Raw genomic sequence first — 24,884 nt, 5'->3', positions numbered from 1 at the left:
TACCTTAGGCTTACATTCGTTTCTACCATGAAGTATAAAAGTAGGTGATTAGCCTACTGCCTACGGTATAATGTAACCTTATGCCAAAGAATCAAATTTCACTTTTTTCTTGAAACTTTTATCCGAAGACTACGTCAACACTCTGGACCTATTAGTTTTTCAAAGTGATGCCGGCTTAGTATCACTTCTCTATCCTTTGTAATTCTTGCAATTTTCCTACTTTAGATAGAGCCTAAGCGTGACTTATTGAAACATTCACAGTGAGTAACCAAAACTGCATGCACAGATATATTCCACCGGTATTTCTGTGTGGTGCTGCTATCTACAGCTTGCTAAGCTTTTAAATTCTGTTTGGCTTGCATAGCTAATGCGAAACTGTAGACTATGCACGTCCATGCATATCGGTCAAATCACGATATTTCTAAATACTGTATTGTTACTTGCAATTCCACCCAAAGCTATTTTTCATGAGTAGCCTGCAAATGGTGGCCATGAGTCATAACCCAAACACAACGTAGCATCCTCTTTGCTGGACAAAAACAAGGTAAGCTGTTTCAGTTGGCTGTCCCACTGTGCGACACTCACAATTGGGGTGGCCTAATTTAAATCGATGACAATTGTTTACAAAAAAAATGCAGATGTAATTGTAATAGTCATCGATTGTCTGAAGTAATGTAGGCTAATTGTCGAAGTGCAATAATTGTAAGTGGTCGAGTGGTTAGCGCGTTGGGCTCGCAGTCGAGAGCCTGCATGTTCGACTCCAGCCACCCGCACTTGTTTCTCTGGGCAAGGAACTTTACGATAATTGCTTCTACCCAGTGATCGATTTCGAGTAATGGGTAGTACCAAATTTAAGTCATAAGTAGAGTAGACAACTGGAAACAGACATTGCCGTCGGCTGCAACGTGGGTCAGGTGTACGTCGGAAGGCGTACACCGATGCATAGCGCTCAAGTCCGCTTTCCCGCAATGCAGGATAAAGATATGAAAAACAAACAAAAATAACCTTGATGAGAATATAGATCTGCCTTTACACGTAATGGCAATTGAATGTTGCCAAAATAGTCGTAGTCTAACCAAAGCTTCTTTAATTTAGAATAAATTGAAGAATATTGCATTTGCATTAATTTACCTCTTAACATAAATAAATAAGGTAAAATCAGTGTAGGGCGTAGCGTAGGCTATATCTCAATGCCACCCAGAGTTTAATTTTAATACCTCTTGGTCTAACTGAGAAAACAATGTGGTAACTTCATGTTAGCCCACCTTCTTCAGAAAGGGTTATGACTTTCTGCATTCGAAAATTCACGGCAGGCGTTTTGTGATTAACCATTTATACCTTTTATAGTCTTCTCCAATTTGACAGAGCAGCCAACTAGAATAAACAATCACCTTATGACACTTCAAATTCAATTCATTTTTGGTCAACATGCAACTATTAAACTGTTGTATTATTTAAAAAGCAACCGTTTGTATTATTTAAATAACTTAAGCTTACAAGATATTCTGATAAATTCTGGAACAAATTCATTTGTTTCAATAACCTCAATGCAGTAGCTACATTGTATTGTTTCATTCATATAACTGTATGTGCATCTGTGAAACCATGCGGTTTTTATTGATAGCTCGTACATACGTCCACTTCACTGTTGTATCGAGTCTCCTACAAGTCAGCAGTTGTAAACTGAGCAAATAGTAGTTGAGTCAGTGACAACTGAGCTATACAATAGACCAGTGCTCTTCAATCTGTTTTGTTATGGTGTATTCTTGAATATGTTGTGACCAACTCATGCACCTTATTTAGGCCTACTTAAAAGGTAAACCGAGGTGAAAAACCATATGAAAATCACCTTGCAAAGAAACTATTACACTACAATATTACGTAAAACAAGTATACAAAATCGAGAAATATACTAGCCTATTATATGATGTTTTCGATGTTGTTGCATTAAACAAGAATGTCCGTCCACCCGCCCCGTTAGCTCAGTGATTACGCGCCCCGTGCCTGTCTATGGTTTAAGCGTTTGGCCAGAGAATTATAGAAATCTTGAAACCTGTTGTCATGCCATTCGAACCGTGACGATCGCAATTCTTGGAACTTCATTGCGCATACCAGCTCGGAGCAACCAAGCCTATACGATCCAAACCTTTCTATGAGTACAGAAAAACAATCAAACCAAGAACATCAAATCAATTGAAATGAGTTCTATGTAGTGAAGCAAAATATTTCACTTTGGACCGAAATCTTAATAAGTTGAAAAGAAACAGCGTAGTTGACAATAAACATAAACTGAAATATATTTACGTTACAATAAAAATATAACACGAAAGAAAATGTGCAAGGCAGACCACTACTGTTTGTTTGTAATACAGTAGGCTACCTAGAAATCAGGCAGTCAGGCTATTTGACCAGTTAAAGCAAAAAAAAGAATAATTTCCTTACCTCGCATCGTAACAAAACTGCAGTTATATCAAACGTTATAATTGAACAAATTGATATCTTGTAGCTAATATTAACGCTAAGCGTAGTAGCCTATTCACAGTTTTGGGAGTGTCAATGCTCAACATCTGGTAGCGCATGGAATGTAACTATCTCTGCACTCTGCAGTGAAGAAATGACATCAAGAAAACATACGGTACAGCAACGTGGTTGTCAATTCTAATTTCGGGCCATCTAAAAAAACCTAGAGATTTCGTTTAGAAAGTGAGGTTGAAAATGACCGATTTCAAGTTTTGTTATTTTCGTATAAGCCTTTTACCAAGCTGGAAAAACTGGCCCCTTTTACATTAATTCAACGTCTAAAGACGTTGAATAAATAAGGTACCTTCAGCTAATAAGGCCCACCTAACTTTGATTGCTTATATTTCACAATTGCTTTGATAATATTGGTTCATACTTGGTAGGAATATAGTGCTGATAGGTATCTACCAAATATTTAAAATTGGACTTGATTTGTTACTTCTAACTCTATTTATAGCAAATACAAAAATACGAGCACCCGGGCCTTAATGCTCGCATATTTTGGCAATAAGGCCCACCATATTTTTGGTTAGGGCATGCTGGAAATACAACTCTTTTTGCTTAAAATCATTCAATTTTCTCTACTGAAAGTGATCAAATGCATAAACCAGGCTTTGTTTTAAACTGCTTAACAGTAACAGTGGAAGGCTTTGAACTGAAGACAATTAGAAGACTAAAACGCACACAATGAACCAATAACACTCTCATACTCAGAATTTCAGTACATGCTGGGCCTTATTACCAGTACCCAGTCAGTCAAGTTAAACTAGCTTCAATTTAACACCAGAAAACAATTTTCGCATAAAACCGGAATTTTCCCACGCTTTTATGATTGACAATGTGCCACAACCCTCCAAAATCTAATAAAAAACGCGCAACTGTAAAATCCGACAATTCCAAAAAATGGAAATACAGTAATAAAATTTTGCTTGTTTGACCGTACCAGACTTCTTGTATTTATTTAACTACTGGAAGTTGGCCAGCTCCACTTCAGCAATCGGTGTGACCTTGGTAAAACTTTCAAAAACAGTTGTCATGAAATTTAGTGCTGTTCAATTTACGAAGATACGGCAAGTGGGCCTTGTTACCAGGCGGGCCTTATTAGCTGAAGGTACTTTATAAAGGAACCAGTTTTTCCAACTGGAAGGGTCGACACTAAAATCGGTCTTGCATTAGTTAATGGGCGCTTTTTCTAAACCGCTTCGATGTGTGACGACATTGAAACGGTGTTGAAAAAACAACTTCTCTTTATTGAAATGATAGGAAACACACAAACTATAGATTTTATTGACTTCAGCTTTGTATGATGTAGTATAGTGATAAAGGTTTGCATAAGTGGATAAGGCAAGGAAGTCAATTTTTCGATCCATTTCCTCTGATTACAGGAAAGGTCACAGGGAAACAATAAACATAATTACGTTGGATATTAATTTCTGAAAATTATATTTATAACACATAGACTACAGAAATCACAACAAGAATTGTAGGCAAGCTACATTATGAGCATAGCCGTACGAGACCAAACCATTTTGGGGAGGCAGAACGTAAATTTGCCCAAATCTGCACGCTTTTATAGAAATTGCCCAAATATAATGTACGTTGTGCGTCTGTGCGGTGCATGATAACAGTGAAAAACTAACATAACAAGATCACCAGCTAGCTAGAATTTCTTACCCAAGTAATCAAGATAGAACAATTGAATTCATCTTTGAAGATACCTGGCTTGTGCATTGCTCGATGCTTTTGCACTTTGGAATGGTAGGTAGGAGTACCATTTAATAATAATAATGTTAGTTTTTATATAGCGCTGTATCCATCGCAGAATGCGTTGCTCCTCAGCGCTTTACAAAGCAGATAGTGTCAGTATTATACATTTAGTCAGTATTATATTTGTCAGTATTATATATTTAGTCAGTATTATCTATTTCGGAGTATTATATACTTTAGCAGTAGCATTTTAAATGTTGGTGAAATTAACATGGCATAGTTGCATATACAAATTAAATATTTATTTTTTATTTTGGGGCGCAACTGCATCATTTTAATTTGGGTAGTTTTATAAAAGTGACCAAACAAAGTTAAGCAACACCACAACATTAACATTACATTTAACAGGTACACTGGTACAGTATAACATTTTTTCGTTAAATGTTGTGGTGTTGCTTAGCTATGTCCGTTTATGGTTGAAAAAGTACTGTAACCTCTCCACCCGAATTGTTTTATAAAAGTATTCACCAGATTTATATAAATTCATATTTTATAGTTGCCCAAATCAAGATGATGGATTTATGGATATTAGGCCTATGAAAAAAATTAAAGACTTTGTAAATTTTGATGCCGAGGCAACTGCATCATGCCAATTTGGGCAGTTTTATAAATAGACTATGATCAGATAATTTCATATTTTTTTGTTGCCCAGATCTAAACGATACAGTTATGTAAATGGAAAAAATTAATGAATTTGTTCATTTTTGGGAAACTGCCTGATGCTAATTTGGGCAGTTGCATAAACAGACTAATCAGTTTCATCAAATAATTTCATGTTTTCAGCTGCCCAAATCAACACGATGCATTTGTGAAAATTAATAAAATTAGCTATATAGCAAATTTTGTGTTTTGATTTGGGCAGATTCACAAAAGTATTAGAGACATATTTTGGTGGCTGCCCAAATTGGCATGATGCAGTTGGTTAAATTCATTTCGTACTACAGTTTGATCACCATACAATACATGTCGTTCTCGAATGTCCGATCTACTGTATAAGGCACCAAATGGAACGCATGGTATAGCAACGCTGGACGAAGCTACACTCACCTGGCTCTCCATCACCTGCCCTGAAATTTGATTTGATCTAGTCTCAAACGAAAGAAGAAGAAGACAATACATCAATACGGGTGCGCCAAATGAAAATTTTGCGGCATATTTCTTGTGCAAATAAGAGGCTGTACCGTACTTTGTTTGATAGGGAAAAGACATTAATTTGTAGTTTTTCTTAATTCATGCAATTTTGAAGCTTTTCATATAGCAATTTTTGCCCTAATAATTGCAAGATTTTGCCTGAATTCGCGACGTTTTGAAACAACAGGGGAGGCAGCTGCCCCCGTGGCTCGTACGGCTATGATTATGAGAATACGAAAACACAACTTTGTGAGGCAATCAATAACAAAACACACATTCAAATAAATTCAATAAAACAAGAACTTTCTGAATTTTCTAAACTACAACATCCAATCTATAAAAATGCACAAACAAAAATGCTATAACAAAAAAGGAAGGTAGATCTGCGAAAGTTAAGTGTACAATATGCGCGGTGGAATATGGGTAAACAACTAGGAGTGCTCTAAATGAGTGAAATACATGCAACTTGCAAATGCTGCGATAGTGGTAAACACTGAGAGTGAACGGTACAAGCTACATGGCAATGAAAGCACAAGGCTAGCTGGTGATTAAGAATTTGTCGTCTTTTTCAAGTAGCCTATTGGCGGTGTTCGGTAATTCGGCACAAACAGGACGAATACAAAAATCTACGCACATATAACACTTCGAAGCTCTGAAATGGAGACAGACATTGTTCCTGAGAAGACAGCTTAATTTTTTATATTAGTTGTAAGAGATCACCAATAGCTCCCTAGACAGCAAATCAACCGGTTTGACGTTGAATCAATGTAAAAAAAGGTTGATGTGCTGTCTGGGAAGATGCAAACTGAATTTTCCCGCAAATTGGTTAGTGAAGGTTGGATGGATATAGTTTGTGCTCAATGTCCTCACTTGGTTCAGGATGTTAGCAAACAACAAGAAACGTGAGCCAAAGCAAAACAGTATAAACGACATTAAGGTGCGCAATTTTAACGTCAAATCACGATTAGTCATCCAAATACTCTTTTTTTTGTTTCGGTTAAAGACATCGATCAAATTGTACGTAAACAAATTGATTGATATAATACGATATACTCTATTCCGCGACATCAAGATTGTGTTATAAGCATAAGAAAAAAGATTGCAAGTCAATTATATAATTTGCTTTAGGACAAATGGATTTTCTTATCCTATAAGTAGTTTTTCAGTAGGGTGGTGGTGATGCGACGCAAAGGTGGGTGCAGCTGTTCCCAGGGTTGTCAAAATTATGCATCAAACTCGGAATGTTAAGGGTTCTAAAGCCTACATAAATAAATTAGTCATTTGATTGTTGATGCAGGCATTGGGCAACCCTCCTACTACCACAGGCCAACCAAAGATGCCCTACACACGTGCGCTGAATATCAAACAACATAAGGTTACTAAATTTGGGATAAGCCGTTTGCCATTCTCAATGTAGTGCATTTTTGTATAGTTATTAAGTTATTAGTAAATTAAAGTGAGCGTAATTGCCAATAGAACCGTTTGCTTATTGAATAGATTCTGTTTTAGATGAAAATTGATGAAAACTTAATTGGAAACCCTGGTAGTTTTTGGACGACCGCAGTAACAAGTTGCTCGAAAGTTTAATCGTCCGGTCGTGCTAAAAACAAGGAAATTACGTCTAATATGGCAACACAAGGAATTGCCAAATTTGGTACCGAAATAACAACTTCAAATCAATATATATCTCAACTTTACTAACACAAAACTTAGAACAAAAGTACGGAAAATTGATTGATTTTGCTTCAGAACTTTGATGTCATCTAACCTCAAGCGGGTAGGGGATACATAGACTTTAGTAGGGCAGAAAAAAAATCATACCTTTTCTGGTTCTGTAATAACACAAATATGGTCAAGGGAAATCACAAAGTTTGAAGAAAATATGCTTAAGTTAATAACCTCTTCGAGGACGGTTTCGATACGTAGCATTCTTGAAATGGTAGTACATGGTACTAATAGAAAATACAGTAATAATACAAAACGCTTCATTCAAAAGTGGTATAACTTGAATAATAACTGCACAATAATTAAAAAAATACTCAGCGACACAATTGCAACCACATCGACTAAGATGGACAAGAGTACTTCATTCAAAAAGACATGTTCTGTTTAGTATTACTATTCTATTCAGGTTCTTTTTTTAAATAAAAACAAGAGAAAATAAAATTTGCTTCAATGTGATAGACCTGGATAGATGATAGACCTGGATAGATGATAGACACTATAATACTGTGATCATCTTTGCTGAGTATCATTGTTATTTTTTATTATTTTTTTATATCATTGTGCCGAACATGAACAAACTATGCACCTTCAAGGTCTGTAAAGAAGCAGACGCTGCGCACAGTGTCCGCCAACAATAGAGGCGTACTCTTCCACCTCTTTATCTTCCTCCTCGGACGAAGTGGTCCGGTCAGGATGATGTTTGGATTTCTTGTACTCACCGTAAGTACAGATCATTTGTCGATGAAGACACCTCACGGCATCCAAACTGCTCATTTTTGCGTCTCGGTCGAAATCATCGAGGGGTCCCCCTGAAACAGAAATAACCAGCTGGCAAAACTTGTCGTATTTATATGGTTTCGATATCGTCAGATGCTGAAGTAAAATAAATAAAAAGTAAAAATGGAAACCTTTTTCAGGTAAAATAAGACGTGTTAGTAGCAGCAAAGTTTAAAGAGAAAGTAACAATTTTCCAAAAGTGGTATTTCAAGCGTATAACAGCACTTCCCAACAGCACGAGCAGAAATATGTGTTAATCTGGCAGCGCTACCTCGTTTATTAATCATATGATTTTTCTGACAAGTTATAAATATATACTGATTATACTCACTTTATATCTTTGGTATACTTTTACTGTAGATACAGCATTTCAAACCGATACTTCATTGACAATTCGCTTAATTTCAATATTTTGGCCCATGCCGACAAAATACGAAACCCTTCCGTGCCAACCAAAGCATGGGTCTGGGTCTAGTGCTCAAGGCTAACAAAGAAGTTCATTAACTACAAGCTGGAAAATCACACTTTTAAGTCACCAATGAAACGCAGTTGACACGTTCTCTTACCGTTTAGCTCGTTCAGCCTTGCGTAAGAATATTTATCCAATGTTGAGAGACATTTTTCAAACGGAACCCAGTTGTAGGTCTCTGGACAAAGCAGTTCAGAAGGTTGGTAGGTTCCTTTGTAGCGCATTTTTGGACACGAGTGAACATAGTAGCCAAGCACATAATATTCAAGAGAGGGAAGCTCGTTGTAGAGTTGAGTGATGAAGTATATTTCACTGAAAAGTTAAACAAAATTAGTAAAGAAGCAAGAAAACTGTTTTCAAAAAACCGATAGTCGTTAAAAGTAAATTAATAGAAAGAGTTAGAGCTAGAAATTCAAATCATTTTCTACACAAGGAAAAACAATTGAAAACAAAACATTCGATAACATGCTGACCCGATGCATTGGCTAGTGATGTGACCAGAAGTTGCAGACAAGAACAAACACAGCTGAAGTGAGACCAAGAGTCATCAGTAGGGCTAGTTTTTGCAACTTTTTTTACAGCTTTCGACAGCTTCCTAAATCCTAATACTCAGAATTTATGTAGTATGATCTTTTAAGCTGTTTGTAGGAATTTTATATTGCAACTTTTTACTGCAACTTTTATCAAGTATTGCGCAAAATGTAAAAGTGTGATTTAAAAAACATGCTATAAAACTGTTTCTAGTATGATTCTATTTTCTTTGATTTGCATAACAAAGAGCTATGTGATGGTGCTGCTTGAGCAAATCACTGTCGTTTAAATTTGACAGCTCTGCAGGAGCTGACAGCGAAATGCTGTGATGTAGGTTTCAAATCTCAAGAACATCAAATGTATGCACTATCGACGATAATGATATGATGCAATAAAAACTTGCCCTAGTCATCAGTTATAAGTAAATATCGCGTTTTTTTACGCAAAACAAAACCAAAATAGACCAATTTTTCTGGCGGATAAATTAGTCTTTCCCAGTGCTTTGAAAAATACGCTCACGGTTTTAGATAAAAATCCCAACTACAAAATAAGGTGACAAACAGCTATATACTTTAGCGCAGAAAACACCCCCAAGGATAGAAACCCATAATCCGTGTCGTAGTAGAAGTAGACGGAGGACACGCATTTGGGAAGAATGTCGATCACTCCCACAGCTATCAGCTTGTCGTCCATCCAGTACTGACTGTGGTAAGAACCGAATCCCTGGCTAGGTCCACTTTCGTCGAACTGTGGTTGTAAATTAGAATGTTATTCTTCGTCGTATTGACAATGAATATTTGACACTGGAAAGAGAAATCATTGTAGAGCAGTTTACGTACAACAACAAACAAAACAGTTCTATACTGTAGCTCAATCAAGGTCCACATTTTTGACCAAGTTAAAGAAAACAAAATTTTGCAAACTTACATAAATTTTTTACAAACTCATTTTACAAATTTATATAAAAACAACGTATGAAAACTAAATTTAAAAAAAATAACGCAATTGCGTCCAATCCAATCCTTATAGGATAATTAACCCTCCTCCTCTTATAGTAATGGTTACTGTTTTTACTATAACACGGAGCATACATGATTGCTGTGAAAGGTGTCGACTAAAATTAGTAAAGATTTATTTGCAAAGCGGTGCCTGTAACCCATGAAGTCACATTGTGGCCTGTAGCTGGCCAGAATGATATGCACCCTTTGATGAAAATGCGGTCCTTTCATATTTTAAAGCTCTATGGACGACAAGAAGTTGATCTTCAACTTACATTTAACGGTGAATCAACAAGGAAGCGTTCCCACTGCAATGCATTAACAAAAATTAAGTATTTTAATATAAAGTTTCATCAATTTTCGTTCGATTAACGTCAAGCAGAAGTCAATCTATTGCATAACGTCATATTTGCTCATCATGTATGAGCCTGATGTTTATCAGAGCTAGCCAAACTGCAATTTCGGACAAGAAAAAGTCACCTTTTTACGTCGTTATAACGTTGCCAGACAGTAGACAGGCAACTTTTTCTGGCCTGGTGTTATCTTAACGTTTGTTCAAATTCATGACTCAAACTCGAATTCCTCGCCAACCACATCACTGATGTCAACCTTGGCTGCAACGACCCAGACAGAAAAGTCGATTTTTACATTGATTCAGACGTTGAATAAATGTAAAAAAACGACAAATATGCTGTCTAGCGAAGCCTCGGCAAAACAGTTCTCATTAACTTACGAGTAAAACTAAATATTTTCAATCAATGTTCCACTTACAGGCGTGAACATTCATAAAAACTGGCATGAAAGATTTTATTTTATTTATATTTCAACCAACATAAAAGAATTTCAACCTGGTCTTGGGAGCAGTCAGCCAAGGTATCATTGTGTATGGCGACTTGATACTTCTGGTAGATTCTCAAAGATTCTTGTTTTGTCCGAACAAATTCTTCGTTGTCAGGACTCACGCGAACCAGCCTGACCTGGGAGAGGTGACAAGTTGTTTGATAGTTGATTCGCTGCCTTTAAAAACATAACACGCGCATTCAAAATGCCTGCAAACGATCTTCCAATCGGTACTACGACAGTTCATTGGAAGGATATTGATCGAAAAGTCCTATTGTGTATGCGCCAACAATAGAAAGAAATGGAGAAGTCGCTACACGACCCTGATGTTTCGGGATGAAGGTCAGGCTTCTTAAAGCAAAATAAAGATTAGAGAGAATGTAGTTTCTACATCGAAGGCTGCATAAACGTTATTCCCCTTCTCATAACAGTCGACGACAATCAGAATAACAATCAGTGTAAAAAAATGGTAATTTTCACTACCTATGAAGCCTCACTGGCACTTACATCTAGTTTATGCTTGGCGTTTGGTAAAGGTGTTAAGTGAGGCAAAGAGTCTCCTAGGGTCTTCTGCATGCTTTGGTCGGTCTTACTTGCATTGTTAACTGCGGCAGATGCGCCTGTGATAAAAATTAAAAGCTGCAGAATGCAGATTCGCAATTCAGAGTGTGACGACATAATTAAGCGATAGAAAACAGAAACCCATCCTATGCGAGATTAGACTTTAACCCAATGCAGTGAAAAGAAATCACATTAATTCAGAGGTAACAATTTTAACAAAAAATCGTTAGAGATGTCAAGAATTACAAAGGCGTAGACCGGGGCTTTCAAGACAAGCACAGATTTCCAAACGTGTTGACAGACGTACAAGCTGATTTTTGAAAACCCTGCTCAAATTCAGAGATCAAGTTGTTTTCGGTCTTGAAATTTTTGGACACTCTTTTAGCTCGCAACCACAAAAACCTCCTCCTCTGTTTGTTGTTTTCGCTGAGACTTTTCGGTCATTTGTCCGAAATGACTTTGAAAAATTCGGTCATATTTTATTCAATTTGGTCACTTTTTTGTGAGGAAAATATTTCTTTTCTAGGTTATTTTTTATTTGCATTTATTACAATCATGTAATAAGACATTGGATCAACATTTAAACACTAAGTTTAGGTATTGTATTTCCAATTGACAAAAAAATGTTTTCTTTGCAATAACTAAAATCCATTTTAGCGCGTATGTATTTTTTCGGATATTTTGACCAAACGCACTTCAATTTTTTAGGACATTTTGCTAAAAATTTAGTCAATGACCGAGAAATGACCGAAAAAAAACCCCCAGATCCTCCTTTACACGAAAAGTGGCACAATAATCAAGCTAAACATCACATAGTATGTGTGATTATTTCCTGAAATTTAGAAGATATCGTTTTAATTTCCAGCGTTCATGAAAGTTAGAAGCTACAAGTCAAGTGGGATACGTTGCAACACGGTTGACATTGAATATTTCAAACCTTTTCTTTTAAGTTTTTCCGTTTTTCTTTCCATGCGAACTTGCTTTGCTTTCTTGCATGGAGGTCTGTTGGGATCTGCTCCAAGACCTTGATGAAAATTTAAAACTAACTCAAGATTGTCTCTAAGAAATCTGATTAGGTATAACTCTATGTGTCGGTGTGTGATGATTTATAAAAGAACATCACTGCACTGAAGGGCGCACGGTTGTCAATGTCAGGTTGCCTAAAATTCAAACAAAAAACGACAAATTGGCCTAATTTTATAGACAAAGGCTTCATAAGGCAATTTTCACTACATTTCGTACATCCCTATAAAATTAGGTCATTTTCAGTCCGAATTATAGGCCACCTGGCAACCGTGGAAGGAGGTTACGAGGCTCGAGAGATGTTGATGGGAATAAGAAAGTGGCAGAGAGAGCCGGATTTAACTGATCATAATCAGATGATAATGGTGATCATAGCTAAGATGGAGCCACGAACTTGCCTCATTCTTTCAATTCGATTGCAGAGATCCCATAAGCAGAACGATTCATCAGTAAACTCACATTTTTTAGGCTTTTTGGCTGAAATGGGCGATTTTGATGCTGTGGTTTTTGGACTCAAAGCAGATTTTATGCTGACTGGAAAAAAAACAACAAAAAATAGTTCTTTCAGAGTATGCATATGAAACATTGATGTTTATTACAGTCACTGCAGAGAATTTCAACAATTTCAAATGTTTGACTCTTCATCCGGTACCATATTAAATCGGAACTCAACGAACATAATACAGCAATAAGGCACATTTACTCGGAATAATATGACTGTTTTCACTCTTCTTACAAAACAATGTGTATAATCTTTTTATATCAAATATTTTGATGTAATTTGCTCTGCTTGGCAATGAACACTTTTTGTAGTGTTAATAGTATTATACAGTATTTATTGTATGATAATCTTTTTTGTTGTCTTAACTCGATTAAACCAAGTACATCAAATAAACCCCAAAAAAAACACTAAGCTAAGAAACATTAAATGACTATGATGTATCGAATTATAGCTTAGTTATAAGATAAAATTGCACCAATGAAGCGTTTTCATCATGCAAGTATCACCTTGCACTGCAGGTGCAGCATAGTCTATGTCCATACAATCTTCCAAAATATCTTTCCCATTTTGCATTGTGTGTGTTGATGCGGTTTCTTCTTTATTGGAACTTCTCTCTTTGTTGCATTTAATCCAGTTGTCGATATCGCTTTGACCTAACAAACACAAAGCTGGGTTTGTGTTCTGTAAATGTACAGCAAGAAAAAATCCTGTTAGCTGCTTTAGTCAATACAGAATAGCGACACAAGCAAGTACTTTCTTTCTTGTTAAACAAGGTTTTCAAATATGACCAACCAAAACCAAACATTTTTAAATAGCTTGCTTCATAGTATCATACGCTACTTGGACGTAGTTCTAATCCACAACACTTGGTCACAATATTAAGTGTTGGGTTAAGTGAACAAAAATATGTAAAACTTTGCAAAAATTTTTGGACTGATTACGTTCACCATTACAGGAAATTTAGTAATAGTAAACTGAACAATAAATCAGGAAACTAAGTAATAACAATAAAATGTATCAATTTTAGTGAGCCAGACTCCTTACCAAAATAGACTAAACAATAGTTAAAAGTTAGTACCGCCGTTTAATAAAAATTGCCTCATTTTGTTGGCCACTTTCTTCTTTGATTTGGTGAATTTGAAATTTGTTGCATGACAACGCATGCCATACTGTAGACAGCATGTCTTATTCATCTGAGGCTTGTAGCAATATTTACCTGAAAATAAACATTGATAACGGCGTTTGCTGCAGTGTACGACACAATCTATGTTATATGCAGGCTAGGGTGCGGCTGACGCCCCGACCTGAAGCAAAACGCCCTAACTTTTTTTTATAGGTGACACTTGGTACAAAAACAATATTTATGAAGTTTAAGACCAATCTATAAATGTTTAGGGGGTCCAGATTTGAATTGAAAATTGAGAAATTTGGTACTTAATTGCCATAATCATGTAGTTTTACAGTGCTACATAGTCCTTCATTTATCATGGTAAATTCTGTATTTAAGGTCATCTAGGCTCCACAGCTGCAATGTTTCACACAGTAGGCTATTATTATGTTCCATACTATTTTTTAACAAGCAAGGTGTTGCAAGCAGACAGCCAAACACTATTTTGAGAAGTAATGTGACAACCTATTGCAAAATATGCTTGGTATGTAATTGCTGGAGAATGCAAGTATTAAGCAGTAGAACAACATAGTCTGTGTATTAGCCAGTACAATACACAACTTTTATTAAATGTGAGTGACTGAAATCTTCCTGGTCACTGTTGTCAGCTTTACCTTGAGAATCGCTAAAAGTGAAAACATGCCTATGTGGGCTCGGGTTCCAAATAGCGACTGTCAATAGAGCGACCACACAACAGCGATTCATTTAAAACAGCGACTGTCAATAGAGCGACTACACGACAGCGATTCATCAAAAACAGCGACTGCCACAACAGCGACCTCACTTCTTTTATTAAATCCAAGGCTTACGCGCACACGCACTCTTTCACCCCCTCCACACATACCTTCCATCCCCCACACCTCTCTACACACGTATGCACGCACAAAGAGGCAAACACTGCGTAGTGAAAGATTTAAGTGTTAAGTCGCTATCATAACAGTCGCTGTTTTAATGCAGTCGGCATTTATACAATCGCTGTTTGGAATGTCGCTCACTTCATTACGTCGCTATTATGAAGTCGCCATTATGACAGTCGCTGTTTTGACAGTCGCTATCCGGCCTGGATGCCGCCTATGTGATGTCATAATACCTTCAAAATGACTTACCACTGTTTAGCTCAGTCAAATACCTCCAGTTTCAGTCTAGTAAGTGCAGATCATTTCTAAGGCATTGTTCCCAGGTTCAGAATAAGGATAAATGTAAGGAGCTGTTACAGAGCACTTCTCCTATATCAAGACAAGGCTCCTAACCATTTTAATTGTGACAACTTAGGAATGGTGAATTACCTTAGATATTTAGTATGCTATGTGGTGAAACATGCATAGAATCGTATTTATCAATTGCAGAATGCAGTCCAGAATCAATACGCATAGTTTGTATTCAGTTGGTAGGCTATTTAATCGAAAACAAGTTTGCTAGGCTATGTCTTCTTATGCACAACATGACCCTCGGTATGTTGTACTCGCTACGGTTACCACAAAAGCAGATCAAGGTATCAAACGTAGCAAGTTACCAACCTACAAGCAAGTGATTTTCAATTTAATTCAAATAATTTTATCAGGAAGGCAGGTAATTACAGTACAGTTGAGCAAGTTTTTACGTTTTACTTGTGAGCTAACATTTCTACAGTTGCAAAGCAAAAAATGTCAGAAAAACTAATTTCTTTTTACAAGCAAGAATTTCAAATGAAGATTAAGAGAGACAAAGGCAAACCACTAAAAAATATATATACAGGAATTTCAGAAAAAGCTTAGCAAAACCTTTCCTTTCTGGCCACGCAATGTAATGAAAAAAATAGCAATGAAGAAGACATGCTATTCCTTATCAGTATACAAGGCAACCGGGAAGCAAGTATGGCTGGAAAAGATAAAGTGTTAGAAGCAAAAGTTAAAAAGATCAGTACCAGGCCACAACAACAAGATAGACGAGTAGCAAAGAAGGAGACCCGAGTTAATGGCATAAATAATGCTATTGATTTAGAAGCTGAGGATGATGTGGACAACGAGCCATGCACATATTCAATGATTTGTGAGATAGAGGAAAAACGCTCTCATGAAAGAAGATCAAAAACAGGAACAGCCATGTTCATTCCTCATAACATAATGAAATCTCCAGGATTAGTCTCTGCAGCAATCAGAAACAGCATTACATCAACTGCCTTATCTCTTACTCTCCATTCTACGGTTCAAGCCTGTTCTGGAGATGCTTTGAAGCTAAATCTCCATCCATCTCAGTCACACAGATACAGAGTTGAAACAGCGCAACATATCTCATAAAAAATTCTCTCCGCATAGTCACCACCTGCTGTTGGTGCTGTACAATGTACATTGGGATGGAAAGCTTCTGGAGACTTTAACCAGCAAGGAGAAGCAAGATGAAAGGCTCCGAGTTTTGATATCTGGCATTGGTGGCATTAAATTGTTGGGTGTTCCAATAATTCCAACCCATTCAACAGAAACAGCTGGAGCACTTGTGTCCAAAGTTACTATGCAGTTGCTTGAAGATTGGCATTGCAAAGATTTTGTTACATCTCTTGTTTTTGACACAACAAGCAGAGCTGTAATACAAGGCATTAAAACTGGTGCTTGTATACAACTTCAAGAAGATATAGGTCACCCCTTACTTTCGGCTGCGTGTAGGCACCATGTGGGTGAAGTAATTCTTTTTAAGGTGAAAACCTGTGGTGAAATGATATGCAATTATGTATCATAGAGTACTGAAACACAAATGTTAGAATGTCACTTCGTATATCTAAAGTTTAAATCAAAAGCAACAAAAGAGTGCTTATATTAAATTTATTATGGTTAAAGCCTACACAGCGCTGTGGTAAACGGCATTAAAAGTATAAAACACTGATTTTCTAGTGTCAGTTATGGTTTGTTCTGAACAGGGTATTCATTCAAAGAATTTGCAATCCGAAGACACCATTTTTGAAATTTTTTGCAAAGTATGCTTCACAGATTTTGCCTAAACTTAGAACGTTTGCCATAATTCTGAAAAATTTCAGAAATCCTATTGCACGAAGTATGCAAAATTACCCCTAAATTGACACACTGGTTCTAAGTGAAACCTAAGCTGCTGTTCACAGCATAAAAACTATAATTTGCAATAATTTACAAAAATTAGCTGGTATCACATGAGCAATGAATATACAAAAATCACTCAAAATTTTTTTTAAACATAAATCACTCAATTTCATGTCAGAATTGAAATTTGGGAAAATCGATAATCCTATAAAAGTTTGATTGCAATCTGGACCCCCTAGACCTTATTCAATTTTGCTGAAACTTCATATTTAAGCTTTGTAGACCAAGCCTCACTTCCAAAAAAAAGTTAGGGTTGCTACAATCAAGTTTTAAATTTTATGGGGCATCAGCCGCACCCTAATGCAGGCCAGGGCTACCATCGGCTTGCACTCAAAAATAAGAACGACAAATTTCGGTTTAAAAATCAGCACATACGTTTTACCAGAAACATTTCTTAATCTTTACAAAATTTCTCGCTCGCTCCATCTTCTGTCATAAAACTCGGAATGGCCCGTTTCGGTGAGTCCGATCCCTTAACGGGGGATTTTTTCAATTTTTTTTTTTAAATTATTGAGTACCGTAGCCTAATTATCATTGCCGTTTTAGGGTTGGGGGTTAGGAGTTAGGGTTAGGGGTTAGAGGTTAGGAACTCACCGAATCGGACTAACCGAATTGGACTCACCGAATAGTAGCAGACCCCATAAAACTAACCACTGGTTGCATTGAGACGCATGGTATCGACAAATGAATTTAAGAAATATATAGTAGCCTACTGGTGATGTTTTTAAGCATTCCTCAAAAACTAATTCTAATAACTTAAAGTGTGTTTAAAACTCTATAAAAATAGACCTGTAAGTAGATGTCAAACACCATTTTTCCTACTGCCAGTCCATGAGGCTATTTTCATTTTAAAACCGGTCCGTGACAGAAAAAAGATTGGGAACCACTCCTCGAGTTAATTGTACAGCCTGGTTAATTATTGTATTTATGTAATTATTGTAGTAGTGGCCAATAACAGTTAATTTGGTTCAGAAAAATATATCATTTTTTTAAGTAAAAGTGATAACTCTAACATTTTTATTAAAGAAACTTAAGAAAAGATCAAATGGAAAAACTAAACTTGCAAAGTGCAAACCAAACTACCAATAATGCTGTACCATTGTGCATATTTTTTTCAAAGAAATCATAATTACATCTGTCAACAACCATCGAGCAGACGTGGCATCTGCAGTAGGTAGCAGGAAAACATGGCATCAATAATAGCATCAATCAAATAAAATACTGCTGATGTCTTAATTGTCTTACCACTTCTTCTCCATCCACGATCGATTAGTTCTTGATAATCTTCCACATTTAAACTGTGTGTCCACATACCTGAAAACAAAATTTACTATGATACCGGTTTCTGTCTTACAATAAATATATTTTGAATAAACAAACTAGAAACACTGATGTGAAGTATATCATATACAGCTGGTTTGTTTCTTTCAACGACCTTTCCTTCATCAACTATGGCCATACAAATTATTACAACCTTAGCAGAGGGGAGCAATGTTTTTCAACTAACAGCTTAAGCTGGTCGCCAAATTATGATTGGCTAACAACAGCCTTACCCACAGCTCCAGCCTCCATACCATCACTTTGAGAAAACTACATTTAGCTAGACTTTACAAATCTAGAGTTTAAGAAATAAAGGCAGACCAAGAATGATTTGGACAACAAACAAAAATACATTGCAAATGGTACATTGCATCTAACTCTCAATACGAGAAACATAATGATGGTTACAAATCTTGGTGACAGCGTACAATACAACCTCCAAAAAGTACGTGCAATAGACTGTAGCCTACCAATTTTGGGAAAATGTCTCAGATCTTTACATAAGTTGGTGAAAAGATGTAGTTGAGCTCATTTCGATGGAAACGATACAAAAAATAGAAAAATACAGTATGTTGAAAACCGACGGAACTAAAACATTATTTTTAAATGAATCAAAACTATGACATTCCAATAGGCTATGCATTTAATACATTTTACTTGCTCATTGTATGTATATTTTGTGACCTTTAAAAAACTTTGAATATTGATAATTTTCATCAAACTTTTTAAAGGAAATTCAGATGGTACTTCAGCCCTCGAAATTCGTTTTTTTTTTGACGGCGGACAAACGTGTCAAAGCAAACATAGGCTACCCTGACGTTTTCCTTGAAATGGCTGTTGCTGTTCGAGCGAAACTCAACCTGCACCTGTGGTACCTCATTGAACGGGTCTGCTACTATTCGGTGAGTCCGATTTGGTGAGTTCCTAACCTCTAACCCTAACCCTAAAACGGCAATGATAATTAGACTACGGTACCCAATAATTTAAAAAAAAAATTGAAAAAATCCTCCGTTAAGGGATCGGACTCACCGAATCGGACTCTCCGAAACGGGCCATTCCGTCATTGAACGCCATGTTGTCTTTGCTTTTGCAAGTGATTGTGTGAGCATATCCACCAAGGTCCGAATGTGGCAAAAGATGCAAGCATTTTGATCAAGTTCTGAGAGAGCCGTTATTAGAAAAGGGCTTAGTTCAAATCCATTCTATTCAAAACTCCACTCGCTTGCCGGACTTGATTGGACTAGACTCTTTTGAACTCATTAGAGTTTTTCCCAAGTTTGAATGTCTAATTCATAAAAGTCCCAGATCTTGGCACCATACGGAGGAGTTTTCGTCATTCACAGCTCTGCTAAAGAACATGCCTGCAACAAATGATGTTGTGGAGAGAGTTTTGGGCATGGTCAATGGTCATGGTCACTGGTCAGTGATGTTGAGGAAAGGGTTTCTGCTCCAAGCAGTGAGAAAGAGTTGGACAAAGCAATCAAAGTTACTCATGCTTACCGTTTTAACGTTCGAGATATGGCCAAGAAGTCATTGTCCACCAAAAAGCTGGACACAACCACAAAATCATTTTTTTAAATTATTAAGTGGTAAATTAATACAAAAAATGAAAAAAACTGTCTTGAATTATTTAATGGGAAATTACAGTGGTCAGTGGTTGAGAGTTAAGTGGTGAACAAAAGTGCAAAAGCAATAAAGCTTGTCTGTGATTAAACAAAAGTTGCTTGTATTTTAAATTTTGTGTTATTAAGTGTAATCAATTAGTGTTGTATAGGCTATTACACTAAAAGTTGAACATTACACGTTTATGGGGGCCATATTTGGTCAAAAATGTGTTTTTTGAATTTTTTTCATAAACCAAATGTTTTAGACCCCAAAGCCCTCTGGAAGTTAGATAGGAAACCACATATTCTGCTTCTTCAAAGCCAAGTTTGAGCATTCTTGGCCTATCGGTTGCTGAGATACAGCCAGATTGGCCAATTCTGACCCGTCAGGCGGTACCAGCCCACTGCTAGGGCGTCAAATGTGGACCAATCTCAACAAAACTTGGCAAGGTGTCATTTTAAACCACAATGCAGAGGTCTAAACAAGAAAAAGTTTAAAAATCAAAATTAAGTTTTCTTTGGGCCACCAAATGACGATCCACGTTAAAACTGGTGTGTCCGCCATGAGACTTAATTTGTCCGCCGAGATAGCTGCTCAGACCAGACACGTTTGTCCGCTGTCAACAAAATCGTATTTCGAGGCCTGCAACTATTTCGTCCCCTGAAAAGACCAAGAGAAATTTTGCAGTATTTGCGGCAACTCCGATCAGCGACTTCGGCTCTGTTGGATTTTTTTCTCGGTCTTTTTAGGGGACAAAATAGGTTGCACCTATTTCGAACAACCCTAATTTTTACATACATTTAAATAAACAAAAAATTAAACATTTGGCAACACTGCTTTCAACGGACAACATCGGGGGGGGGACATGTTCAGGGGACGACATCGGTGGCACCCTATTTCCTTTATTGGAAATGACCAATCTCTTGCAGGAGTTAGATAAAAGGTAATGGAATGGTTGTTTCTACAATTGCAATTCTTTTCGTTTCAGAGTCAGTCCATGCTTATCGCAATAATGAAAATTTTTGATTAAATGGACAGGAAGGCAAGGACGTCAATCTCTGTGACCATCCTTAAGCATGTCATTAAGTATCTTGCCAAAGACAAAGTTGCATACTTTGAAGTAATGTCAAAATGGGTCTGCTACTATTTGGTGAGTCCGATATTATTCATCTCCTTACAATCTAAAACAACATCTTGAGGACATTAAAAATCATTGTCATAATTAACGTGTTAAACATGGTAGGAGTTATTAGAAACTGGAATGAGCATATACAATTACGCATTAGAAACCAGGTACAAGTTCCAACCAAACCTTGAGAAAAACTTGTAGTTTTTCTTTTGCAATATCCACACTCGTACCCTTCATCATCATCAGGAATATACTCTACAATACTATAAGTTTCCATACCAACTGAAAAACAAGCAACTAACCATGTGAAAATTTATAACCTTTTCCATGACAGTATCCACACCTTCTGCTTTTTCTCTCACCCCTATATTCAATGATGGAGAATTGATTTCTTTTCATAATAAAAACAGTCTAAATTTTAATAAGATAAAGATCTGATATTCCTCTAAGAATATATACAAATTAGGTCTACTGGTACTGATATGCATTTCTTATGATTTCAAGCAACGTGCCGTTTAGGGATGGGCAATATAGAATTTCGAATAGTTGCAAACCGAATATCTAATTATTCGAATTGAAATCACATTTCGAATCGAATTTTACAAACCGAAATGAAACTACAGTCAAACTTCGATACTATGCCACCCTTTGGGACCGGGAGAAAGTGGCATAGTAGCAAGAGTTTGTAAAAATGTGACTTGTGACGTGACAATGTAATGCCAAGGAGCCGATTGAAAGCGAAGATGATGAGATAATTGTTAAGGAGGAAATCGTTTCGTTCGAGATGGAGCACTGTCCGGAAGTTCATGCAGCAGAGATGAGGGAAGCCCGGTGTGAATGTGTGATGCAAGCATGCGATCGGCTAGACGACGAGGTGCATGAAATCCGCTTAAAGAACATGCGCCAGCTGACGATTCCTCAGAGTTTTGGGCTGAGCTACAATAGATAACTGGAGAAAACACATTACATGCACATACATATACTTTTGACGTTTTACAGCTGTTTAATCGTTTCGTTCGTAGCGTTTATTGTTTCGTTAATACAGTAATACTGTACTCTCATGTGGCACAGTAGCGAGGGTAAGGAGTGGCATAGTAAATATATTTTCTATTGAATTTAGTTGGTGACGATCAAAAGTGGTATAGTAGCGAGAGTGGCATAATAGCAAGGTGTCATAGTATCGAAGTTTGACTTTTCCGACTGCCAAAATTTTTTATCGATCAATTACATTCGGCTCAGCAATAGCTATTCGCTCTAGCGAAAACGGCTAGCCAGCTCCCTGTGCGGTTTGTAGACGTAGGAAGACCGTTGTGCTCTGGATTTGCATTTATTTTCATCGTACGAAACATGGAACACAATTTATTCAACTCTGGGTGAGGCTACCGCTACACCTAGTGTTGTAAGTTCCACAACAATGCAGCAATCCAATGAAATGGATGATCTATGGAACTCCGGTAATCCAATCGTACCTTTACGCAAAAGTGCCAAACAGCGATGCAGTTGAATGGTGGAACAAAAATAAAGAAAAGTTCCCGCTGTTGTTTGATCTTGCGAGGAAGTATTTAGCCACCTCTGCATCCTCAGAAAGATCCTTCTCGAGTGCTGGATTAACAGCATCAAAACTCGATTGCGGCTCACTGGCAAGCATTTAGAAGCTTTAAACATTCTTTGCTGCAACAAACACTTGCTTTCCTAGGCAGCTACTGTTGTTTTTCGTTTCGTTGCCACTTTTCCATGATGTGTCTTCAATAAAACCAGAATAAAAACAAAGCTTTTTGACATTTTCTGAAATTAAACAAACTTATTCTAGAATAGGTATTTGAAATTCTAAATTAGAAAAATTATTCTAGAATAATTCTAGAATAGCCGATTCTTCTATTTTGCCCATCCCTAGTGCAGTTACATATTTTTGTAGTGGCACGTTGCTTGATAGCATGCCCGCTCATATACAGTCGTCGATGGGACAACACTTCTGGGCATGATTATGGCAACAATCGGAAACTTCACTCTGTCAATCTCGGTAACTGGCCCTGTGTCAAGAGCCTCTACAAGTATGTGAAACTACCAGCAATAACCAATTAAGGCTTTGTCAGTGTCCGAGCAAAAAGATTCAAAACCAACCCAGTGATCAGGACTCACTGGCGCCGACTTACGGGGTTACGGGGTGGCCACGCCACCCCGTAACCGCTGTGGCGGGGTGGCAGCCACCTCGTTTAGGTTACATTACTTACTGCAAATAAATGTAATTTGAACGGACGTTTAAATATTTTTTTGATCATTGGTTTTCGCTTCAAGTCAACGTAAAGCAAGAGGTGGACTAATACAGGATTGCGAAGAAAATGATTGTTTTTGTCACAAGCATGATACTCGCATAACATCAAGCAAGCTACGTGAAGATTACGCAACACGTGGCTACAAGTTTTTTCCTTGTTGTTGCGATCGTTTTATTTGTTACTTGTCATAAGTCATTGTTACATTTGTTAGGTTTACAATGGGATTTATTAATCAATAAAATACGATCTTTCCATTGCCTCCCTCAAAAATCTTTTTTGAAAATTTTTAAATTGCTTGTAATATCGCTATAAACTATGACAGCTATAAAATTATCTCGGTGATTGATAGCTCCACCTCCTAAATGAATATCTATTTTCAAATTTCATTAAAAAATTGCAATTTTCAACACTTTTTGAGTTTTATTTAAAAAGTGCACTTAGTAAAGTAGCAGTTTTAACGTTCTGCAAATTTACACGTTTACATGATTTTATTCGAGGAAAGCTACACCCCTGCCAATTCCCAATAATAAAAGCAACCTTTTTCAATTACTCAAGATTTTGCACTTTGAATTATTTTCCGATTTCACTTGGAGTGTACTGTCATCTACTTCATGCTTTAATTTCTACTTTGTTATCTACAGTACTTCATGCAGTAATATTGCGTGTCAATGCGTGACAAACTGTGAGGCGGGAATTTATTGGTCTGACATAGGAGTTGCTTGTTACATCATAGAAAAAATTACGAAAAGTCGTCCAGTAAAAGTTTTTCGCCGACATTCCAGTTTTATTCAGCTTAAAGATGCCACCGAAAAAGCGTTCAAAATTGCAGCCTTCCATTGAGTCATTTTTTGTTGCGTCTAGTCCGGATTCAGCCAGCATGAAAGTGACCAAACGCCTGAACGAAACGAAAGTGTACCACTGCCAAAAGGCGTTAACACGATCAGGGAGGTGGAAGAACCGAGCACGAGCAGGATATCGCTGTTGAAGAAAGAAGCGATCAAAAATCGTGGGAGAGCGAATTCCCGTGGCTAGAATAAGATAGATGCAAAGATAAAGCATTCTGTCCAATTTGCAAACGGGCAATTTCGCACAACAAAATAAATGTGGCGTCGTTAACTCCATTAATTCAGAACTCTGTAAAAGTTTGGACAGAAACCGGGTATGGTAACTGGAAGAAAGGAAAACAAGGAATCAAAAAACATAGGGATAGTGGCTGGGTTTTTTTTTTTGCTGAGACTTATCGGTCATTTGTCAGAAATGACTTGAAAAAATTCGGTCATTTTTTGTTTATTTCGGTCATTTTTTCTGATGTAAATATTTCTTTTCAAGTAGCTGACAGGCCTCGAAATTCGTTTTTGCTGACGGCGGACAAACGTGTCCGATCTGAGTAGCTATCTCGGTCGGCGGACACACCAGTTTTAACGTCGATCGTCATGCTTAATCACTTTATCTTGATAAT

General features: G+C 37.0%; 1 protein-coding gene across 1 annotated transcript; it reads right to left on the bottom strand.

The window, feature by feature from the left end:
* Positions 1-7,729: 7,729 nt before the first annotated feature.
* LOC145787196 (arginyl-tRNA--protein transferase 1-like) lies at positions 7,730-21,444 on the bottom strand. The gene is made up of 12 exons (XM_082598919.1): positions 21,336-21,444; positions 18,344-18,412; positions 13,923-14,060; positions 13,351-13,497; positions 12,741-12,876; positions 12,257-12,387; positions 11,266-11,378; positions 10,767-10,895; positions 10,194-10,226; positions 9,492-9,667; positions 8,487-8,701; positions 7,730-7,952 (listed from the first exon to the last, which is right to left on the bottom strand). The coding sequence occupies exons 1-12, from the start codon at positions 21,427-21,429 to the stop codon at positions 7,732-7,734; spliced, it is 1,602 nt and encodes a 533-aa protein (XP_082455045.1). The 5' UTR covers positions 21,430-21,444; the 3' UTR covers positions 7,730-7,731.
* Between the last annotated feature and the right edge of the window lie 3,440 nt (positions 21,445-24,884).

Source organism: Aplidium turbinatum, chromosome 18 (assembly GCF_918807975.1).
Source record: "Aplidium turbinatum chromosome 18, kaAplTurb1.1, whole genome shotgun sequence".
Taxonomy (NCBI): Eukaryota; Metazoa; Chordata; class Ascidiacea; order Aplousobranchia; family Polyclinidae; genus Aplidium; species Aplidium turbinatum.
Note: the sequence above shows the minus strand (reverse complement) of the source record. Positions and strands in the feature narration are given on the sequence as shown.